The following is a 19,896-nucleotide window of genomic DNA, read 5'->3' as shown; positions in this document are numbered from 1 at the left end:
ATGAAGAAGGGACCCAAAGGAGGACAGGAAGGGTCAGAGGGGAAGGTTATGGGGTAGAGTGGGAGGAAAGGCCCACTGGAAAGAAAGTATATATGAAACTGTCACGATGAAAACACACTACTTGTATGCTAATTTTAAAAAGGAAGACAGAATAAATTAAATAACGTGGTAGTCTTTTATTCAAGTCTTTATAAGACAAGGAACAAAACAGCTCAGAGGAGCTTTGCCACAGCTTGATCAAGGAGAGAACCTGTGTCGATTACCTGTGAAACTTCATGTCTACGTCTACTAGGATGCTACTACCTTGCAGGTCTGCCAGGAGATTTAATGAGCCATCACACGCTCAACACATGGTCCAGAACACAGATGCAGAAGCTATGCCGGAGTGGTGGGCGCACGTGAGCTGAATCTGATCCCAGGCGCTCTGATTCTGGACCTGATACTGTCCGTTATAATAAACTTCTCTTCTGTTGTTTCATGCTGTAGCACATACAGAGATGTGCACATATACCACATACATAACATACATGCACACTCACATACATACACACAAAATGAAACAGTAAAAGTCTTATGTTAAGATCATATTTAAAAAAAAAAAAAAGGTGTTCCATGCTACCAACTTTATTGTTCTTCAACACAAATATTATCATGAAATTTCTTGTTTTAATGCCCCAGCAGTACCAGGAATGGTGATTCCTGCCTTGAATAGAGGTGATCTGCCTCAGGAGGCAGAGGCAGGTGGATCTCTGAGTTCAAGACCAGCCTACAAATGGTTTACATAGTAAGGTCTAGGCCATCCAAGGCTACAAATGAGAACCTATCTCAAAAAAAAAAAAAAAAAAAAAAACAAACAAAAAAACAAAACAAAACAAAAAAAAAAAACGAAGAAGAAGCAGCAAAACAAGAAATTTTTTAAAAAATTGGAACTTAAAAATATAAAAAAACAAATCACAGCAGTGTACAGGAGGTGGCTAAGGGTGCTTGTTCACAAGCATGAGGACCTGAATTCAAATCCATCACCCATGTAAAAAACCCAGCTGCACGTGCCTGAAACTCCACACTGAAGGGTAAAAAGGGGTAGATCTCAGGAGCTTGCTGGCCACACAGCCCAGCCAAAACAGCAAGCTTCAGGTTCACTGAGAGATGTTACCTCAGGGCAGTAGGGCAGAGGAAGACATCCCACAGCCTGCTCTGGCCTCCTCACTCAGGCACACCTGCACGTGAACTTCCCTAGTTTCTAAGTTTCAGGCATGGATAGGGGGTTCAGCATACATACTGCTCATGCGAAGTGCATATGCACCGCATACATGCTTACACGCACACATACTGCCTAAGAGTCCAGACTGCTCATGCAGAAAATCTGAGTTCAGTTCCCAGCACCAGCAGCTCTCAGCTGCCTGTGAATCCAGATAAACTATTTTGTATAATAGCCCCCAAAAAAGCTGTGTTACTCCAACAGACTTTAGAGATCTTAAAACCAAGAATCTCTATAACATGAGAGAATAAGAAGACAGAACTATAGGGTAAAATTTTTTCCAAACAAATTTAATTTTGTTCCAGCCCTAAGGAAGAGAATAAAACTTTTTTTAAAAAAAAAAAAACAGTGTCTGGCTGGCCTAGAACTCCCCATATAAGGTCAGGCTGGCTTTGAACTCACAAAGATCTACCTTCCTCTGCCTCCTAAGTGTTGCGGTTAATGGGTAGAACTTTAATCTACCCATCAAAACTTAAATCTAAAAATAAAACTTAAAAAAGTTTTAAAAAAAACTGCTCAAATATAAAGCTACTAGAAAGTTAAGCCTCCTTAGTAATAAATAGTAAACTGATATATACATATATATTAGACTCAAGAAGGAGGCGAGAACAGGGGTTTGGGGGACGGTCAAAACATCTCAGGACTTCAGGGAGAGTCTCCCATGACAGGGTCCCAACAGTTCTACTACTGCTTTGTTCTTCAAGTCAGCACTTCTGAAGAGGCAGGAGAAGTAAACAAGGGTGGTGATGGCTCTGAAGAGGGTTGGGGTTCCACAGGGAGAAGGAGAGAGACTCAACTACACTCAGGGGCATGAAAGAGGAATCTCCATTTGCAGCACCCTCGCAGCCTCCACAAGGTCATTCACACTGTGGCCTGGAAGCCACCGTGGCAGACGCCTGGCTGCTGGAGTTCTGTGGCTTTCCATTCACCACCAGCAGGAGAGGAGTTTCCACTCGGACACTGGAGAAGGAATAGTCCTAGAAAAGACAGACCAATTCATTACAGACCAACGTCACTGAAAAAAACTCCAGCAAAGCAACTTATTCTGCCTACCCTCCCTGCGTGCTCAACTCCTTTCCTCTATCTTACATTGGATACAACTGAACAAACAGAGGACACGGTTTCTGAGAGAGACAGAGCACCAACAACACAACTCCAAGATCATGACAGCTCCCTCGTTCAAGCAAGCCTGAGAACAGGCTGACATGAGCCTCTCAGAGGATCTGCCCTCCTCCAGTTCCAAGAAACAGCCAGAACCACAGGAACTTGCTAGTCTGTTTTTAAAGCCCCAGATTAACTACCAAATATAAATTAAGATTACTCCTTTCTATGTTAATGAGAAGCCGGCTATGTAAAGTAATTTAACGATTTTCCGAATAATGGAAAATGTACAAACCCATGTTCCCCAGCTCAGAAGTATGTTGAGCTGTAGACAGGGTGAAGAGAAGCCTCACCTAAGAATTGCTTAATGGGCAATGTCAAGTGAGTTCTTTTAAGCCACAGTAAAATTCTCACAAGTTTTGTGTTGTTGTTGTTTTCCTTACAAAGTCCCAACAAGAATATGGGCAAGTATGGGGGGAATAAAAAGCAATTCATAGACAAAACAATCAATAAACTTATAATAAAACGCTCACCCTGATAAAATGCATTAAGAAAGTTAGCAAGTAATTTGTCAAGAATCTTGTTTCGGTGTTTCAGTGTTCAGAAGAAGATTATAGGGGCTGGAGAGATGGTTCAGCAGTTAAAGATCATGCACTGTTCTTCCAGAGGAACCGCTGGTTCCCAGCACTAACATCAGGCAGCTCACAACTGCCTTTAACTCCAGTTCCAAGGGATCCAGTGCCCTCTTCTGGCCCCCAAGAGCACTAGGCATGTACCTGGTGCACATACATACAAGCAAGCAAAACACTTACCCACAAGAAAACAGACTAATATATGCATAAAATATATTTAAACTAAAAGGCTGTCGAGAAGGCTCAACAGCTGAAGCACTTGCTGGGCAAGCCTGATGACCTGAGTTCAAGTCCCAGAAGCCCACGTTAGACAGAAAGAACCAACTCCCAGAGGCAGTCCTGTACCCTCCACTTGTAGCATGGTATGCACATCTACACAAACACACACACACACACACACACACTTTTTTAAAGTCTGAGATATAGAAATAATCCTTAGCTTGTTGGCTACACAACAGAGTGAACCACATCTGTTCAGTGCACAATAGGCTGCTGCCCCGATCTAAACGGTAAGAGTATGGCTAAGGACCTCCTCTCACAGTGTTTTGGGTTTATAAGTTGACCTATTTTATTCTTATGTATATACGTGTTTGCCTACATGTGTGTATGTGCATATGTGCGCCAGTGCCCAGGGAGGTAAGATCCCCTGGAACTAGAGTTACAGATGACTGTGAGGTATCATGTGGGTGCTGGGAATCAAACCCGAGCCCATAAGTGCTCTTACCTACTAACCATCTCTCCTGACCAGCCTCGCATGCTTTATAAGAATCGAATCAGGCCGTTCAGGCTGTAAAACTTTTAGCAGTGTCTAGCACGCTCACGAGTGTTCAGTAAATGTAACTCTCATCAGCACTGTGTCTCAAATCCAAAGAATGCACTCAGGTACGTAAAAATATTAGAGATGTTCACAAATACATATACAATATCTTTTTCAACTGAGTCTTCAAAGAGCCTACTTCACATTGTTGTTCAAGTGTTTCTGGGTGAACTTCTCCTTACCCTGTTTGCAGCTCTATATTTATAAAGTAGGAAGATGAGCTGGAGCCTTTTCTATTACCAGGAAAATGTCTAAAATTCCTTTACATAGTCTGCTTCTCATTAACATATAAAAGACTAGCCAGGCATGGTGACACACATCTTTAACCCCAGCACTTCAGAGGCAGAGGCAGTTAGCTATCTGTGAGTTAAAGTCCAGCTTGGTCTGTACAAGTAATTCTAGGGCAGCCAGGGATATGTAAAGAGACTCTGTCTCAAAAAACAAACAAACAAAAAGACTAATAGTCTGCGATTTATTCCCTAGTTAGCCCTAGCATATCTAGGACATATTTCTGCCCATTCTTTAATTTCTTTTTGTTTACCAGTAGTTTTCCTTTACAATAAAATACAGATGTATCTGGGTGGGTAAAATATTGTGTAATATACATTACACACAAAAGCACACATGTATGTAAATACACATGAAAGCAATGTGTAAAAATTACACACAAGCACACACATCATGCATTATGTAAATAACACATCTACAGGAAAACACACATATCACACATGTGTAAATAATACAAACAAAAGTATACACAGCACACACATGTATATAATGCATACTCACTACAGCATTTATTTTACACATGTGGATACAATACATACACACAAACATACATACACACATCACACATGTACATATGATACACAAACACAAATATACACCACACATGTGTAATACATACATACAAAAGCACACATATAGATACATACATGTGAAAGCATACAAATATTACTAATTTGTCTAGAATATACACAAAAGCACTTACATATCACACACATTGTAAGACATACACACTAACACACACATCAGACACAGATAATACATGCACAGAAAAGCACTCCTATTACACATGTGTATGAAATACTATGCTGGAAGGTTTTACGTCATCTTGACACAAGCTAAAGTCATCTGGGAAGAGGGAAAGTCATCTGTGAAAATGCTCCCATCAGACTGCACTGTGGGCAAGCCTGCAGCGCATTTTCTTGGCTAATTACTGATGGGGGAGGGCCCTATTCACTGCGAGCCACGGAATCCTTGGGCTGGTGGTCCTGGGTGCTATAAGAATACTCATTCCAAAATTCCAAAAATAGCTTCAAAAAAAAATAATAATTCAAATCACAGTTCAACTTTACCTTAAACTAAACATACATGTCATTAAATACTGTACACTATAGTTACTATTTCTTCATATCTTCTGCCACTTTGAAAAAATAATTACGTAGTAGCTACGTAGTCAGAGGTTGGGACAGGAAATTGTGGTGATGGAGAAGTTTGGTTTTAGGTTTGCGGAGTATGTTACAGTCCGAATAATAATTAATGTTGTTTGAGAAAAGGAAGGCAGGTGGGCTGGCAGAGGATAGTCATGCCTCTCTTGTCCCCATATCCCTGCTGTGGCTGACAACTACTAATATCAGCAAAGACATATTTAGTTGGAAAATGTTTTGAGCTAAAAGTTTGTATTAAAATATATTTTCAGTTTAAACAGTTTTTTTAGTTGGAATAAGCTGAATTTCAACAGAACAAGCTGAGTATACTTGGTATGTATTATACAGTAAAGATCATAAGCTGAGCGTAGTGTCTATGGACATATGTTAAGTACATATACATATGGTAGATGCATGTGTGGGATTACCTACGGGCATGTGTAAGGCTACCCTGAACACAAGACTGATGTCGAGGTAAGCTGAGATGTGGCACGTGGGAGGAGAGGGTATGAAAGACGCACATATGTCTTCAGCCTCTACCTGGGAGTGGTTTTATTTACCATCCTCTGTAACCAATTTACTGAAATGCCTGATTTTCCCAGACGCCTCTGTCACTGAGTCACACAATCCTGTATGTCCATGTATGGGATATGGTACCTTGACAAACTGCCTGTTCATATTTCCCTTGCTGAGATTTTTTCCTATGTGCTGTTTGACAGGATAGATGATCTTGTGATGAGCTGTGTTTTCTCTGTTTACAGAAACGTCTCATTTAATTGTGTGAATAAACTCTTGCTTTCTTAAAAAAAAAGAAAGAAAGCCGGTTCCCTAAACCATGAGGACAAGCCAGTTAACAGTGCTCCTCCAGTCTCAGCATCAGCTCTGGCCTCTTGGTTTCGAATTCCAGTTCCTGCCCTGGTTTCCTCTGCCAAAGGACTATGATGCAGAAGTATAAGGTGAAAGAAGCCCTTTCCTCCACAGTTGCTTTTGGTCATGGCATTTCAGTATAGCAGTATTTCTATAACAAGTACATATACACAAAAGAAGACACATATCATACACACATTCATTACTTTTACTTCTCTGTTTTAAAGGGAGAAGTCTGAGGAGTTATGAAGACTCATAAACATTACTCACCTTTCCCTTGTGCTGAATTTGGTGATGCCTAAGGTTGGGCTCAGGAATGGCTACAGAGTCCCCAATGAGCACGCCCCAGCTCTGCACCACATTATACACCATCACGGCATAGCAAGGACCATCTGAGTCTACCAAGCCGAATGTGCTTCCAGATTAAGTGGGTTAAAGATGAAGAGAGGGAGAGAGAAGAAAAAGTAAAGGTTTGTGAGCAGAAAAAAATAGAGACAATGGTTTCAAAATACAGCAAAATAACAAATGGATTCTTGCTCACTTAGAAATCTTTAAGTACCATTATCTACTACATGCTTTATATGAATGAGAGTTTAAATCTCTATTTTATACCTAGGAAACATGCACAAGACACAAAAATCATGCCACTCTGCTAAGAACTTAGGACCCAGGCACACTTGAGGTCATTCGATAAATGTTAATGATAAACTAGCCCAAAATATTGCAGCTGGACCATTATTCCTAGCCTATCAATTTAACACACCCTTAGCCAAACCCTCCACCATCACTGTCAGTTTAGGTTGATTCCACACACTTTGGTTAACTACCACATATCAAGCATTGTTAGCAATAAGATACAAAATATAATCCAGCTATAACCGACCCATAACCTAGCAGAAGTCAGATAAAGACAACCTCACTTGGGCTGGGAGTAGCTCCACAAGAGGATGTTTGACTGTTGGGACATATCTACAACTCCAGCACACATAAAGCTCAGTCAGAAGATCCCAAGTTCAAGGCCAGCTTGAAATACATAGAATTTACAATCAACCTGGACTACGCAGCAAAACCCCATTCCAAAAGGCAATAGGGAAAAGCAGCCAGTTAAAACTGGAGCGCCACACCCAGTGTGGGGGGCGCATGTGAGCCCAGGATTTGCTAGGGAAGCAGCCAGATCCTGCTTGAAGGCCAGCTAGACTCTCAAAGAAGAGGGTGGGGCTCAGTGTGTCTCACTTGCTGCACAGAGATGAGGACTAGAATTCAGAGCCTCAGAATCCACAGGAATGTGAGGGCTACACTGCCCACCTGAAATTCCTGCCCAGAAACAAGCTGACTAAGCAGATTAGCTACAGCGAGATCAGTGCTCAACTAAGAAACACTGTCTTGATGAGTATGGCAGAGAGCAACGGAGGAAGACTTCCGACATCAACCTCAGCACTCACACACAGGCACAGGAAGAAACACAAACACACAGAGACATTTGCAAACAGGACCAGGAAACAGAGAAGGTAACTCAGTTGATACAGAGCTCGCTGTGCAAGCCTGAGGAGCTGAACTAGATCCTGACCATTCATGTAGAGGGGTTGTGGTCCAGCACTGGAGAATGGAAGCTAGAAGGATCGAAGGGCCTTGCTGGCCTACTAGTCTTGCTCTGCAAACGAGCTCCAGATTCAGTAAAAGAGCCAGTCTCAAAAATGCCAGGGCTGGTAGCTTGCACCTTTGATTCCTGGCACTCAGGAGGCAGAGACAAGAGAACAGCTGTTCGGCATGAACCTCCCAACCGCAGCACTCCCTCCTTATTGAAACATGTGCTCCAGAAGGGAGGCGCAGGCACACCAGCCTCAGGGTGTCACATGTCCAGGAGGTTCTTGAAGGCCACTGCCAATAGTGTAAAAGGGAGTAAACAGCTGCTAAGGAGTGGACCAGACAAACCCCAGAAAGATAGCCGTTCTCAAAGCGCATAGCTTCGCAGAGTGCCCGGGTTGTTCTTTTCAGTTTTCAGGCATCATCACCCACGATGAGGATGCTTTAGGGTCACCTCTGCTCCTCAGAAGTAACCCCTAAGCCATACTCCTGTTTGTAATTGCAATTAGAAAAAAAAACCTCACTGGTTCACCAAACTGGACTTTGGTACAACCGTTCTTTTGGTCTGCCCCGGGCTCGCTTTCTGGTGTTAAGCAGACATGCATGTTGTGTCTGGCAAGGAAAAACAAAGTCTGTCACACAAGTACCAACTCCAGAAAGTAGTCCCCTGACTGCCACATGCATGTCATGGCACATGTACATGCATGATCACATGTACACACATGATAATAACCAAGAAACTGTTTTTAATTTAAGAAAGAAAAGAGGCCTGGCACAGTGCTGAACATCCAGCACTTGAGAGGCAAAAGCAGGTTGATCTCTGTGAGTTCAAGGCCAGCCTGCTCTACATAGTGAGTTCCAGGCCAGCCACAGTTGCAGTGAGACCCTGACTCGAAAGGAGGAAGAAAGGTAAGTGAGGATGCTAAAGAGCCATGTGGCAGGAGAGTGGAGACAGTAGTGTCCATGTGACACAGAATACAAACTTAAGGCCCAGCACCTGGAAGGCAAAGGCAGGAGTGGGTCACAGCAAGGCTAAGGCTAACTCAAATAAACAAACCACTGGGAAGAAAAGAAAAAACTCACCCAGGAACCAAGAAGTGAGTAGAAGACCAAGCAGGTATAGACTCACTAAATCCTGAGTTTCCAAGATTTAAACATTTTCTGGGCTTGGGAGACAGTTTAATGGGTACAGTACCTGCCACTAAGGCTGACAAGAGTTCAGCACCAGGACACACACGGGAATTGAAGGCAACACCCCAAATTTGTCTTTGACTTCCACACATGTTCCATGGCATGCGCACACTCACACTTGCATGTAAAATGAGTAATAAATGACTTTACATTTTTTTCTAAGTAAAAAATCCAACCCCTCCTTCACTGGACCGCAAGCATGTTTTACATGGGTCCTTTATATTTTTTTCCCACTCCCTCTAACACATATGCCAAAAACCCAAATAAATAAATGGCAAAATACAATTCCTCTGCTCAAAAAGTTTCCTGTCTTAAACGACAATTCTTGAACTACAGATGTGAAAATACACATCCATTTTTATTCTGCCACACAGAAATGACAGTAACGATAAGTCCAAAGCAAGTTGTTTGTATATTAAAAGGAAAAAAAGAAAAAGCAAGACACCCAGGTAAGATCCCAACCAGGCCTCGATTCTAACCCAAAGCTCACCTTCCGGAACTATCTAGAAACAGAATCTAAATCTGTCAGTCTTTAACTCTGTGATCCTCAACACTCAAAGATGAAGAGCTTTAAAGTTTCTCTGTCTTATTCTAAAAATGACCCATCCAGGGGGCTTGAGAGAGGACTCGTATCAATTAAGAGCACTTGTTTTTTTTGCAGAGGACCCAGGTTCAGTTCCCAGCATCCAGATGTTGGCTCACAACCCTCCACAACTCCAGCTCTAGGGACCCTGATGCCTTCTTCTAAACTTTACACACAGCACACAAGCAGGCAGACACTCATATACATTGTCTTCTAGAAATTACCTGCCAGTTTCAGATATGAATTTAGGAATTCACAGAGCCTCAAACTCAGGAAAACAACAGACAATGGCAGAAGCTATAAACGCCTCTATCATAAGACTGTTAAAGGCCAGAAAGATGGCTCATGGGGTATAGGTCCTTGCTGCCAAGCCTGGCAACCGATGATGTCTGATCCTGGGACCCACATGCTGCAAGAGGAGAACTCGCACAGGTCATTCTAGGACCTCCATGAAGACTGTGGCACACATGTGCTGTCACACATAAATAAAATAAACAAAACACAACTGTGCCACTGTGAAAATAATTAATTGATTGATTGACTGGTTGATTAAAGAGATTGTTAGGTAACTCCTAGAGGAGGCTTGCACACAGAATAGGTCCCATAAGCTGGTAAAAGTCATTTGCAGAATGCCTTTACTGGCCAGGAGAAGGCCAGGAGGTGGCAGGGATTTGCTCAGGGGGAGAGGGAAAGCGAGACTTACAAGGGGACTTTCTCCTCTGTGGTTAGGCTGAACACCACCTTTCCCAGGATCACAGTACTGCTGTTCACACCAGGCTGCAACGTACTCAGAGGCTTGTGTTCCAGGGTCACCTTCTGCCCAGAGGCTGACTGATAGCGCCCGTCACCACAGGGGCCCAGATGGGCTGGGCGCAAGCTTCCCAGCATGCTCTGAAGTTTCTTGGGTTTTGTCTTCCCCTGCAAAAGCAGGAGAAACAGATCAGCTAGAAACTGGTCTACTGACTGCGTCTAGTCTTTGTCTCAACCTGCCCACCCGCCTACTCCCATGTAAACCTATTCTTTTTTATCTGATTGACAGCTTCTGACACAGCTTTACCTTGGTCTCCAGGAGGCTGGTTAGTTTATTGAGGAATTCCAGGAGCTGCTGTTCTCGTTGTCGGGGCTCTGGCCACGCAGGGTCGAGCGCTGCAGCCTGAGAGAAACCCTGTAAGGCCTCCCCGTAATTCTCTTCATATTTATGCAACTGTGGAAAAGTAACCAAAACTGTCAGTATAGAAAAACACAGAGGAAATGCTACAATGCTACAACTGACTACAAATCTAGAAGAAACTGTATTTCCCCTCAGTCACGTTCCTCTCTTCCGCTGAGCATCTGGGCCAAGGTGAAGACAATGCAAAGACGAACTCATTTCCAAGAAGGTTAACTCAAACTGAAGCAGTTAAGCTGCCAAATGTTATTCTGTTTATACTTAAAACTTGAGAAGTTCTGAAAGCCATGTCCTCACTCTCTATGTCCTCTCCATTTCCTCCGACTCTTCCTTCCCTTCCTTCCTCTAAGCTGAGGTCAAATGAAGCTAGCTCTTCCTAAAAACAATCAGGCTTTCCTTTTGTGGTCTGTATCCAACTGTGTCCCTATACAACTCAGTTATCCTCAAAAGCTACGACTTAGATGTCTTTTTTTTTTTTTAAGACATTTATATTTTATAAGTGCACTTAGAGGTCAGAAGAGGTATCCTGTCCCCTAGAACTGAAGTTACAGCCACACAGGTGCTGGGAACCAAACTCAGGTCCAGGCCAGAGCAGCAAGTGCTTTTAGGCTCTCAGCCACCTCTCCAGGCCCTCTACACCCTTTCCATTTTACCATCAGATGACCACCAACCACGATGGGTCTTACCGTCGCCCTGTTGAGATGAAGGTCAGGGTTGCTAGATGCTTTCCTGTCGACCTTCTCCTGTAATGGGGTAAAAAGATAAATAGATCCTGACTCAATTTAAGAATGCCCAAACTCAACATACCCCAGATTTCACCTCCCTAGAAAAATCTGAGGTTCTTCCTTGTCAAAATGTTATCTATACCCATACTGCTGATCAGTAACTAAGTGTACATCACTCTGCCTCTGAAGCACTGAAGATATTGTTGATTGCATGTGTGTGACTTTAAAATACAGTTGTATTAAACCCACACAGCATGACAAAAATAGATAAAAAAATAATACATGAAAGCATTCTGATTTTTTTTTTAATGAAGTCATGACAAAGGTACAAACAAGGAAAACCTAAAGCAGAAATGATGGCACACAGTCCTCTGCCATAAGCATGGCTTCTGCAAAGCCTTTGGTTCTGTGTCAACTCCTTTATAAAGAAACAGTGAGTCACATTCTGACTCTACAGCAGATGGACAGAGGCTATGAGACACTGCGGAGAAATGTGCTGGGGATTGTGCAGTGTGGATGTTTTTACCTATGTTCATTGCTTGGGCACAGCATAAGCAACAGGAATTAAGATTGTTTAAACAGCTGTCTCAAAGATGTTTTCAAATGCAGAAGAGGAAGTTAAGAGTTAAAAACAAGTACGCAGCAGAAGACAAGTACAGATTTTTGAAGGTACATTCTTTAAAATATAAACATTCACAAAATTTAAAAACTGCAGTAAAAGGCAGGCGTGGTCTATAACACCAGCTCTTAGGAGGCAGAGATGGGAAGAGCGCAAGTTTGAGGCCAGTCTGGGCTCGGAGACCCTGTTTATAAAATAAATAAGTACATAATTTGGTATAAGCTACAGCTCCTTTGGGCAGCCTGTCAACCACAAAAATGCATCCACACTCGCTGCTTCCTTACCCTGCCAGGAGGCACAGTGGGCCACAGCAGGTTGAGAAGCAAGCTACTACACTATGTCCAAGAAATCTGAAAGCAAAGACTAGAGATGAACGTGACGGCTACGTGAAAACCGCTCAGAAAAGTCACTAAGAGCCTCAGGGCGCCCAAGCACCAAGCAAGTGTCTTCACATAAACATGGCTGAGAACACAGAGTGGTGTGTGAGCTCCACTAATCTGTTTCCTAACCTGGAAACTGCAGATTAGGCCTCACTGTGGGCAACCCAGAGCCACGCCACACAATTTACCTTGGGTTTCACAGTGAGACCTTATTTATAAGATAAATACACAATTTGGGATTAACTACTTAATTTAACACTACTTAATTTTCAGAGCTTTCACTTTCTTTAAAATTATTTATTATTTTACTAAGGGTATTTTTTTTTTTTTTTTTTTTTTTTTTTTTTTTTTAAAAAGGGTGTTTTTTTTTTTTTTTTTTTTTTTTGCCCTGCTAAAAAAAGGGGAGCATGTTAAAATTGACTCCATGATGTCGATAAGAAACTGAGACAACTGAAGGAGTTACCTGTCACCAAAACCCCATCCCTACATCTTACAAAACAGGCCACCTCTGCAAGCCTGTGAGATGCTGGCAATCTGTGCGAGCACTGCTTGCTAAAGGAGCACTGGAAGGACAAACGTTCCTGATCCTGTTGCTGTCGTCTCCACATCCGCCCTGGGTAATCGCAAGTACTTACTGCTTGAGCATAGGCACTGAGGGCTTGCTGGGAGATCTTAGGGTTCTGGCCAGTATTGAAATAAAGAGAAAGATATGCATTCCCCAGGATATCTGCAAGAGCAACAGCAGTGGGGCCATCTCAGAGCCCAGGCCAAGGTACGACCAGCAGCTCTCGTTTAAAGCTTTTATTAGCATATGTAACTGTATATAATAATAGTTTCACTATGACATTTTCATACACGCATAAAATGTATTTTGATTGTATTTACACCTTCCATTGTCCCCCTTCCATATCCGCTAGCCCCCTCTTCCCAATCAACACGTCTTCTCCTTTCATCTCTGTTTATTTTAACCCAGTGGGTTTCATTGGGGTTGCTTAGGAGAGAATCGATGTGGCTATTACCAGTAGCATGGGCACCTTACCAAATGTCTCTTCCTCTCCCAACAACCATTAACTGCCTATACAACGTCAGGAAGGGGTGAGGTTTTATAAGCCCTGCTACAGAGGTGGGGGAGGGGAGAGCAGTTTTATGCAGGTCTTGTGCTTCCGAAGTTTCTTTAAAAGAAAAAAAGATTTATTTCATTTTATGTATATGAGTGTTTTGCCTGCATCACACCATGCAATGCGTGTGGAGGTCAGAAGAGGGCACCAGAGCCGATGAAACTCCAGTTAGAGACAGTTGTGAGTTTTCATGTGGGTGCTTGGAATTGAACCTGGATCCTCTGGAAGAACAGCCAGTGCTCTTAACCACAGAGCCATCTCTCTAGCCCTTTCCTCCCCGCCCCTCCCAAGAAAGGGTCTCACCAATCTAGCCCTGGTTGGCCTCAATCTAATAAAGATCCACCTGCCTACCCCCTGAGTGCAGGGATTCAGAAGTCTTTTTCTGAAAGGTGCGGCCTGTCTACTCAAGCCAGATATTACGCTGCACTGATTAGTTAAAACTCTGAGATAAACAGCTCAACATGGACACCCAAGAAGAAGGATGAACAGGTCTGACCACAGCCCTATGTGCTAGACTTAGTTTGGGGTGTTCTTTATGCTGATTTTTTTGGGGGGGTGATAAGGGGGTGTCAACTTGACACAGACTGGAGCTGTCTGAGAAGAGAGAAAATCAATTGATAAGAAGATGCTTCCATCAACTTGGACTGTAGGCACGTCTGTGGGGCATTTTCTTGATTAATGACTAATGTGGGAGGGCCCGACCTACTGTGGTCAGCGCCACACCTGGACAGGCGGTCCTGAGCTTTCCAAAAAAGCAGGCTGACCATGAGCCCAGGAAGCTAACAAGAAAGCAGCACTTCCCCAGGACATCTGCTTCAATTCCTATCTCCAGGTTCCTGCCTTGAGTTTCTGCCTGACTTCCCATCACAGTGGACAAAAAGCTGTAAACTGAAATAAACCCTTTCCTCCTCCAGTTGCCATGTCGATCAGTCACCCACGTTTATCACAGTAGAAGGCAAACAAGGACACACACCCCCCAAGATCCAAGAAATGAAAATAAGTTTAGAGGGGCTGAAGAGACACCTCGGTGGTTAAGAGTGCCTGCTGCAAAATCACAAGGACCAGAGTTTGTGTCCCATGTAATAGGCCAAGCATCCAGCAAACATTTAGGGATGTAACAATGTCTTCTGGTCTCCACATGTGCATGGCCATTCACACATGCACACAACACACACACACTCACTCACTTAAAAAAAAAGTTTAGTGCTTGTTTTAAACAAAGATGGCCTCTAAGTCAGACACCACAGCTGGACTCCAGATGCTTCGAGTCTAGCCATGGCTGAGGACCACTACTATACAAGCCTGGTCATCTTTTCTTAACACTCACACCAGGATCGGCCATCGAGGACATCCATCTGCACAGCCAACTTAGCCTGCCGGACACTGTCCATGACGTGACGAGAATGTTCATCTCCAGAGTCAGTCTGCAACTGGCGAAGCACCATTGACAAGTTCTGCAAGGACACTTTGTTCTTGCACTGCAGACGGGAAAGATACACAACTCAACCTCTGTGATTCTAGTTCCCCCTTCAGATTCCCCTCAGTTTTCTCCTAATTCCACTTTTTTTTTTTTTTTGTCTTAATTCTATCCACCAATTGCACCTTCGAAGCTCATGGATTACTCTGAATGCTATCTTCTTCCCACCTGAGCCAAACCTAATCCCGTCCATTTTCCTTTCTCAGTCTTCTGTCCCCTATCCAGTGCTCACCCAGGCCTGCTCTCCACCCTTCCTCCCTTCTGATTCTATTCTCCTCGTTCACTCAATTCTGATCTGGTATTCTTGTCCTAAAAAGAAGCGAAGGACTCCATTACTTCCCAACTATGTGGGGGAATGGGCAGCTCACGTGGGTGAGGGCTCCTGAGAAGCAGGTGTGGGCAGCCGCAATGTCCCCTTTCTTCCAGTACACCTCACCCAGCTGGTTCCAGGCTTCCACCAGCTCAGGCTCCAGCTTCACGGCCTTTGAGAGAAGCACCTCGGCCTCGGGGCTGTGGTTGGGAGTCACATTCAGAGCCTTCCCCTTCAGCATTAGTGCCTGTGCCTCGACCTGGACAGAACCTAGGAAGAAGGGGTAAAGATCAAGGAGTGAAAGACCAGGGAATTTTCCCTTCAATAAGTAAGTGGTGGAGACTCCACCTAAGCTTGGTGCTGACCCAGCTTTGCTCCTTCCTGCGCATCCTCTCGGCCTTCCCATCCTGCTCTTCTACGTTCCTTTGTGTCAGCCAACAAGACCTACAAACCCCCAGTGGCCACACCTGGCTAGAACCTGGTAGATTTTCACTATCCTCCTGCCTCAGACTCAGCCCTGCAGCAACCTGCTTGCAGGTGTTCCGCCTCTGACTCCATTCACTGGAGATTCCTCGGTGTAAAGAGCCAGGGTTCCCCATTTCATCCCTGTCCCTCCAGTCATACTTCCTGCCTTACTCTTACTGCAACCTACTTATAGGAGCTGCTCCTCCTAGCTTACTTCCAATGCCCTGGGGACAGACTCTTGGTGTGAACCTGTTCCCCCCCGACCCCCCGGCTCTCTCCCTTAGATTTTACCGTCTTTTCTCCAAGTCCACTTCTATTATTCTTGCAACCCACTGACCTGCAGAAGCACTTTCTACCAGGCAAACCTCAGCAACCACACTTTCCTAAGATCCAGAGAGAACAACAAGAACTAAGGAATAGAACACCAACCCAACAAAGACAAGACCTAGAAACACCTCAATCACCCTAACCCCAGGTGATTGGATACCAACTGGAAAACACAAACATTAACAGCCAAGACAGTGTATCTCCAACAAAACCCAGTACCACTGCTGTAGTATGCCCTGAGAAACGTAATAAAGCTGAAACACAAGACAAAGACTTCAAAACAGCAATCATGAAAATGTTTAAGGACCTTAGGGGAGATATGATGAATCAATCTCTTAATAAAGGCTATCAAAACACAAACAGTGGAATGAAATAATGAAAAAAATCATGACATGAAAGTAGAATTTAACAAAGAAAGACTCACCAAAAAACAGAAAACAAAACAAAAACAAAAAAAAACCCTCACACTGAAAAATAATGAGAAATAAAAAAACTTAGGAAGTCAAACAAAAACCTCAGAGGTAAGTTTTACCAACAGAATGCAAGAAATGGAAGCTCAAGAATTAAAGCCAAGGTAGAAGAAATGGATATTGCAGTCAAAGAAAATATTAAATATAAAACAAATCCAGGCACAAAACATCCAGGAAATCTGGAACACTATAAAAAGACCAAATCTACAAATCATAGTAAGAGAGGAAGAAAAAAAAAAAAAAACCCCGGATAATATTTTATCTGGCACAGAAAATATTTTCAACAAAATCATACAAAAAAAATTTTTTTTTCTCCAACTTAAAGGAAGTGCCTATCAAGATACAAGCAACACAGAGAACAGCAAATAAACTGGACCAGAAAAGAAATTCCCCACATCACATAAAACCAAAACACAGAATAAAAAAAGGATATCAAGAGCCATAAGCTTGGATACAAAGTTAATAAACTGTAACTAATATTAAAAAAATTAAAAAAGAGCCATAAAGGAAAAAGACCAATATAATATAATACTACAAAGGCAGGCCCGGTAGAATAAAACCTGACTTCTCAATGGAGTCTCTAAAAGCCAGATGGACCTAGAAGGATGTTCTACAAACTCTAAAAGACCTGAGATGCCAGTCGGGGGCTACTATACCCAGCAAAACTATCAATCACAATAGCAAGAAAGAAAAACATTCCATAATAAAACCAAATATAAGTAGCACCCATCTACCAATCCAGTTCTACTGAAAACAGAGGGTTTTAAATTTTAACTACACCTAAGAACATACAAGAAATAAATAATCCAGAACAGTAAATCAAAAGAGGAGGAAAAAAAACCTACACCATAACAACAAAATAACAGGAATCAAAAAACACTGCCCATTCTCATATCAATGACTTCAATCCCCTCATAAAAAGACACAGACTAACAGATTAGATTAGAAAACAGGATCCATCTTTCTCCTACATCCCAGAAACATGCCTTAACATCAAGGATAGACATCACCTCAGGATAAAATGATAGAAAAATATATTCCATGCAAATAGATACAAAAACGCAAGCAGGCATAACCATTTTATTATCTGACAAAGAAAAAAAAGACTTCAAACAAACAAACCAGAAGATAGGAATAGACACTATATACTCATGTACTCTATATACTATATACACTATATACTCATGAAGAGAAAAATCTACCAGGAGGATACTGCAATCTTAAACATATATGCACCAAACATAAGGGCACTCAAGTTCATGAAAGAACTACAGCTAAAACTGTACAGTGACCCACACACAGTGATAGTGGGTAAATTTAATACACTTCTCTTGCCAATTGAAAGGGCATCCCAACAGAAACTAAACAGAAATATGCTGGAGTTAAATAATGTCATAAATCAAACAGACCTAGCAGACAATTACAGAACATTCCGTACAAACAGAAAAGAATATACTTTCTCCTCAGCACCTCATGGAACTTTTTCCAAAATTAACCATATACTCAGACACAAAGCAAGTTTCAATATACATAAGAAAACTGAAATAACACTTTGCATCCTATCTGACCAACTTAGATTAATGATGGATATCAACAACAATAAAAACAACAAAAGTTTTCAAACTTGTAGATACTGAACAACTCACTATAAATGAATGGGTTGAATAAAAAAAATGGGTCAAGAGAAAATTAAAAACTTTTAGGAACTGAATGAAAATAAAAACACAACATACTCAAACTTAGGGGATAAATGAAGGTGGTTATAAAAGGCAAGTGCATAGTACTAAATGCCTCTATTTAAAAAAATGGAAATCTCTCATATTAGAATCTTAACAGTCTTTAATCCCAGCACTCAGGGCAAACCTAGTCTACAAAGTGAGTCCTGGAACAGCCGAAACAACACACAGAGAAAACCTCTCTAGAAAAACTGAAAAAAAAAAAAAAAAAAAAAAAAAAAACACAAAAAACACAAAACTAAAAAAAAAAAAACCAAAAAAAAGAAAAAAAAAAAAAAAAACTAAGACTAGTTAATTCTTTGAAAGATTGATAAACCATTAGCCAAATTAATTACAAGACAGAAAACAAAGATCCAAATTAATGAAATTATAGATGAAAAGGGGACATCACAACAGATACCAAGGCAATCCAGAGAATCCTAAGAAAATACTTTAAAAATCTATAATCCTTCAAACTGGAAAGCTTAAAAGAAATGGGTAAATTTCTTGATATGCATGACCTATCAAAGTTAAATGAAGATCAGATAAGCAATTTAAAGAGAGCTAGAGAATTTCCTAGAGAAACAGAAGCAGTTAATTAAAAGTCCTCAGTAAACAAGGTTTTAGACCTGAGCTTAGCTAAGAGACAGTGGGGACTACATAGGACAGGTCACAGGATCAGACCAGCCACTTGTTAATTAGGATCTTCAAGAACACCTGATCATCCAGGCATCCATAATCCCAAAAGAGGAAGTAAATTTTAAGATGATTTCAAGGCCACCCTGGTCTACATTCAAACTCTAGAACAGCCAGGCAACACAATGAGACCCTATTTTAAAAAAAAAAGAGGCAGAAAAATCAATTAAGAGTATTAAGATTATTGCAAAAAAAAATATGTATGTGTGTTTTTGTTTGTTTATTTGTTTGTTTGTTTGTTGAGACAGGGTCTCATTATATAGCTCTGGCTGTCCTGGAACTCACTCTATAGACCAGGCTGGCCTTGAACAGTCTGCCTGCCTCTGCCTCCCTGTGCTGGGATTAAAGGTGCACGCCACCATCAGACTGCAAAAACTATCTATTTTTATACCATATAATCAAACATTTACAGTGAAAGAGTGCTATGCCACACAGGTGCGCAACGACACACTGCTCCAGTGGACGGCACCTGCACACAGATTCCCATGCAGCCCAAAGAGAAAGAGTACAGCTCTATCGCACTTCAGTGAAGGGCATGGGGTTGGGTGCCCTCGGAGCTCCTACCCAGTGCTTCCTCCATCTGCTGCAGGGTCTTCTCCATCTGGTCATGAACATCCTGTTGCTTCCGTCCTGCATCTTCAACACTATGGGTCTCAAAATAGCTATCTCGGAATGAGTAGAGCTCGTCCACCAGTTCCTGGGAGGCCGGGGGGCGGGGGGGACAACAAGTCATTGTTAAATGGGAAGAGCATCTAGAAACGAGGTTTTATATTAACTGGGCAGCCCCTGGCCTAGCACTCATGAGGCGCAGCCCATCAAGAAGTTTCGCAGTCCTATCAAATGCTACAGATCAGAAGGAAGGGCCAGGGTCACAAGATCTCATGGTCCCAGGCTGCTCCTCACGGGTCCCTCAGCAACACACACACACACACACACACACACACACACACACACACACACACA

General features: G+C 42.3%; 1 protein-coding gene across 2 annotated transcripts in view; it reads right to left on the bottom strand.

Moving 5' to 3' along the window:
* Positions 1–1,527: 1,527 nt before the first annotated feature.
* Ttc5 (tetratricopeptide repeat domain 5) overlaps positions 1,528–19,896 on the bottom strand; it is a 22,804-nt gene continuing 4,435 nt past the window's right edge. The window contains exons 2-10 of one of the 2 annotated variants that reach the window (XM_055608652.1): positions 19,498–19,630; positions 15,319–15,530; positions 14,801–14,951; positions 12,991–13,082; positions 11,318–11,374; positions 10,521–10,667; positions 10,167–10,381; positions 6,376–6,520; positions 1,528–2,235 (exon numbers count right to left, since the gene is read on the bottom strand). In XM_055608652.1, the coding sequence (XP_055464627.1) occupies positions 2,116–2,235; positions 6,376–6,520; positions 10,167–10,381; positions 10,521–10,667; positions 11,318–11,374; positions 12,991–13,082; positions 14,801–14,951; positions 15,319–15,530; positions 19,498–19,630 (1,272 nt within the window). In that variant the 3' untranslated portion in view covers positions 1,528–2,115. The remainder of the gene's footprint in view (positions 2,236–6,375; positions 6,521–10,166; positions 10,382–10,520; positions 10,668–11,317; positions 11,375–12,990; positions 13,083–14,800; positions 14,952–15,318; positions 15,531–19,497; positions 19,631–19,896) is intronic. The other variant, XM_055608653.1, reaches the window with a different exon arrangement.

The sequence above is a fragment of the Psammomys obesus genome, unplaced genomic scaffold (genome assembly GCF_907164565.1).
Source record: "Psammomys obesus unplaced genomic scaffold, mPsaObe1.curated_primary_1811, whole genome shotgun sequence".
In the NCBI taxonomy this organism is placed as follows: domain Eukaryota; kingdom Metazoa; phylum Chordata; class Mammalia; order Rodentia; family Muridae; genus Psammomys; species Psammomys obesus.
The sequence above is the reverse complement of the archived record's forward strand: the minus strand, read 5'-3'. Positions and strand labels throughout refer to the sequence as shown.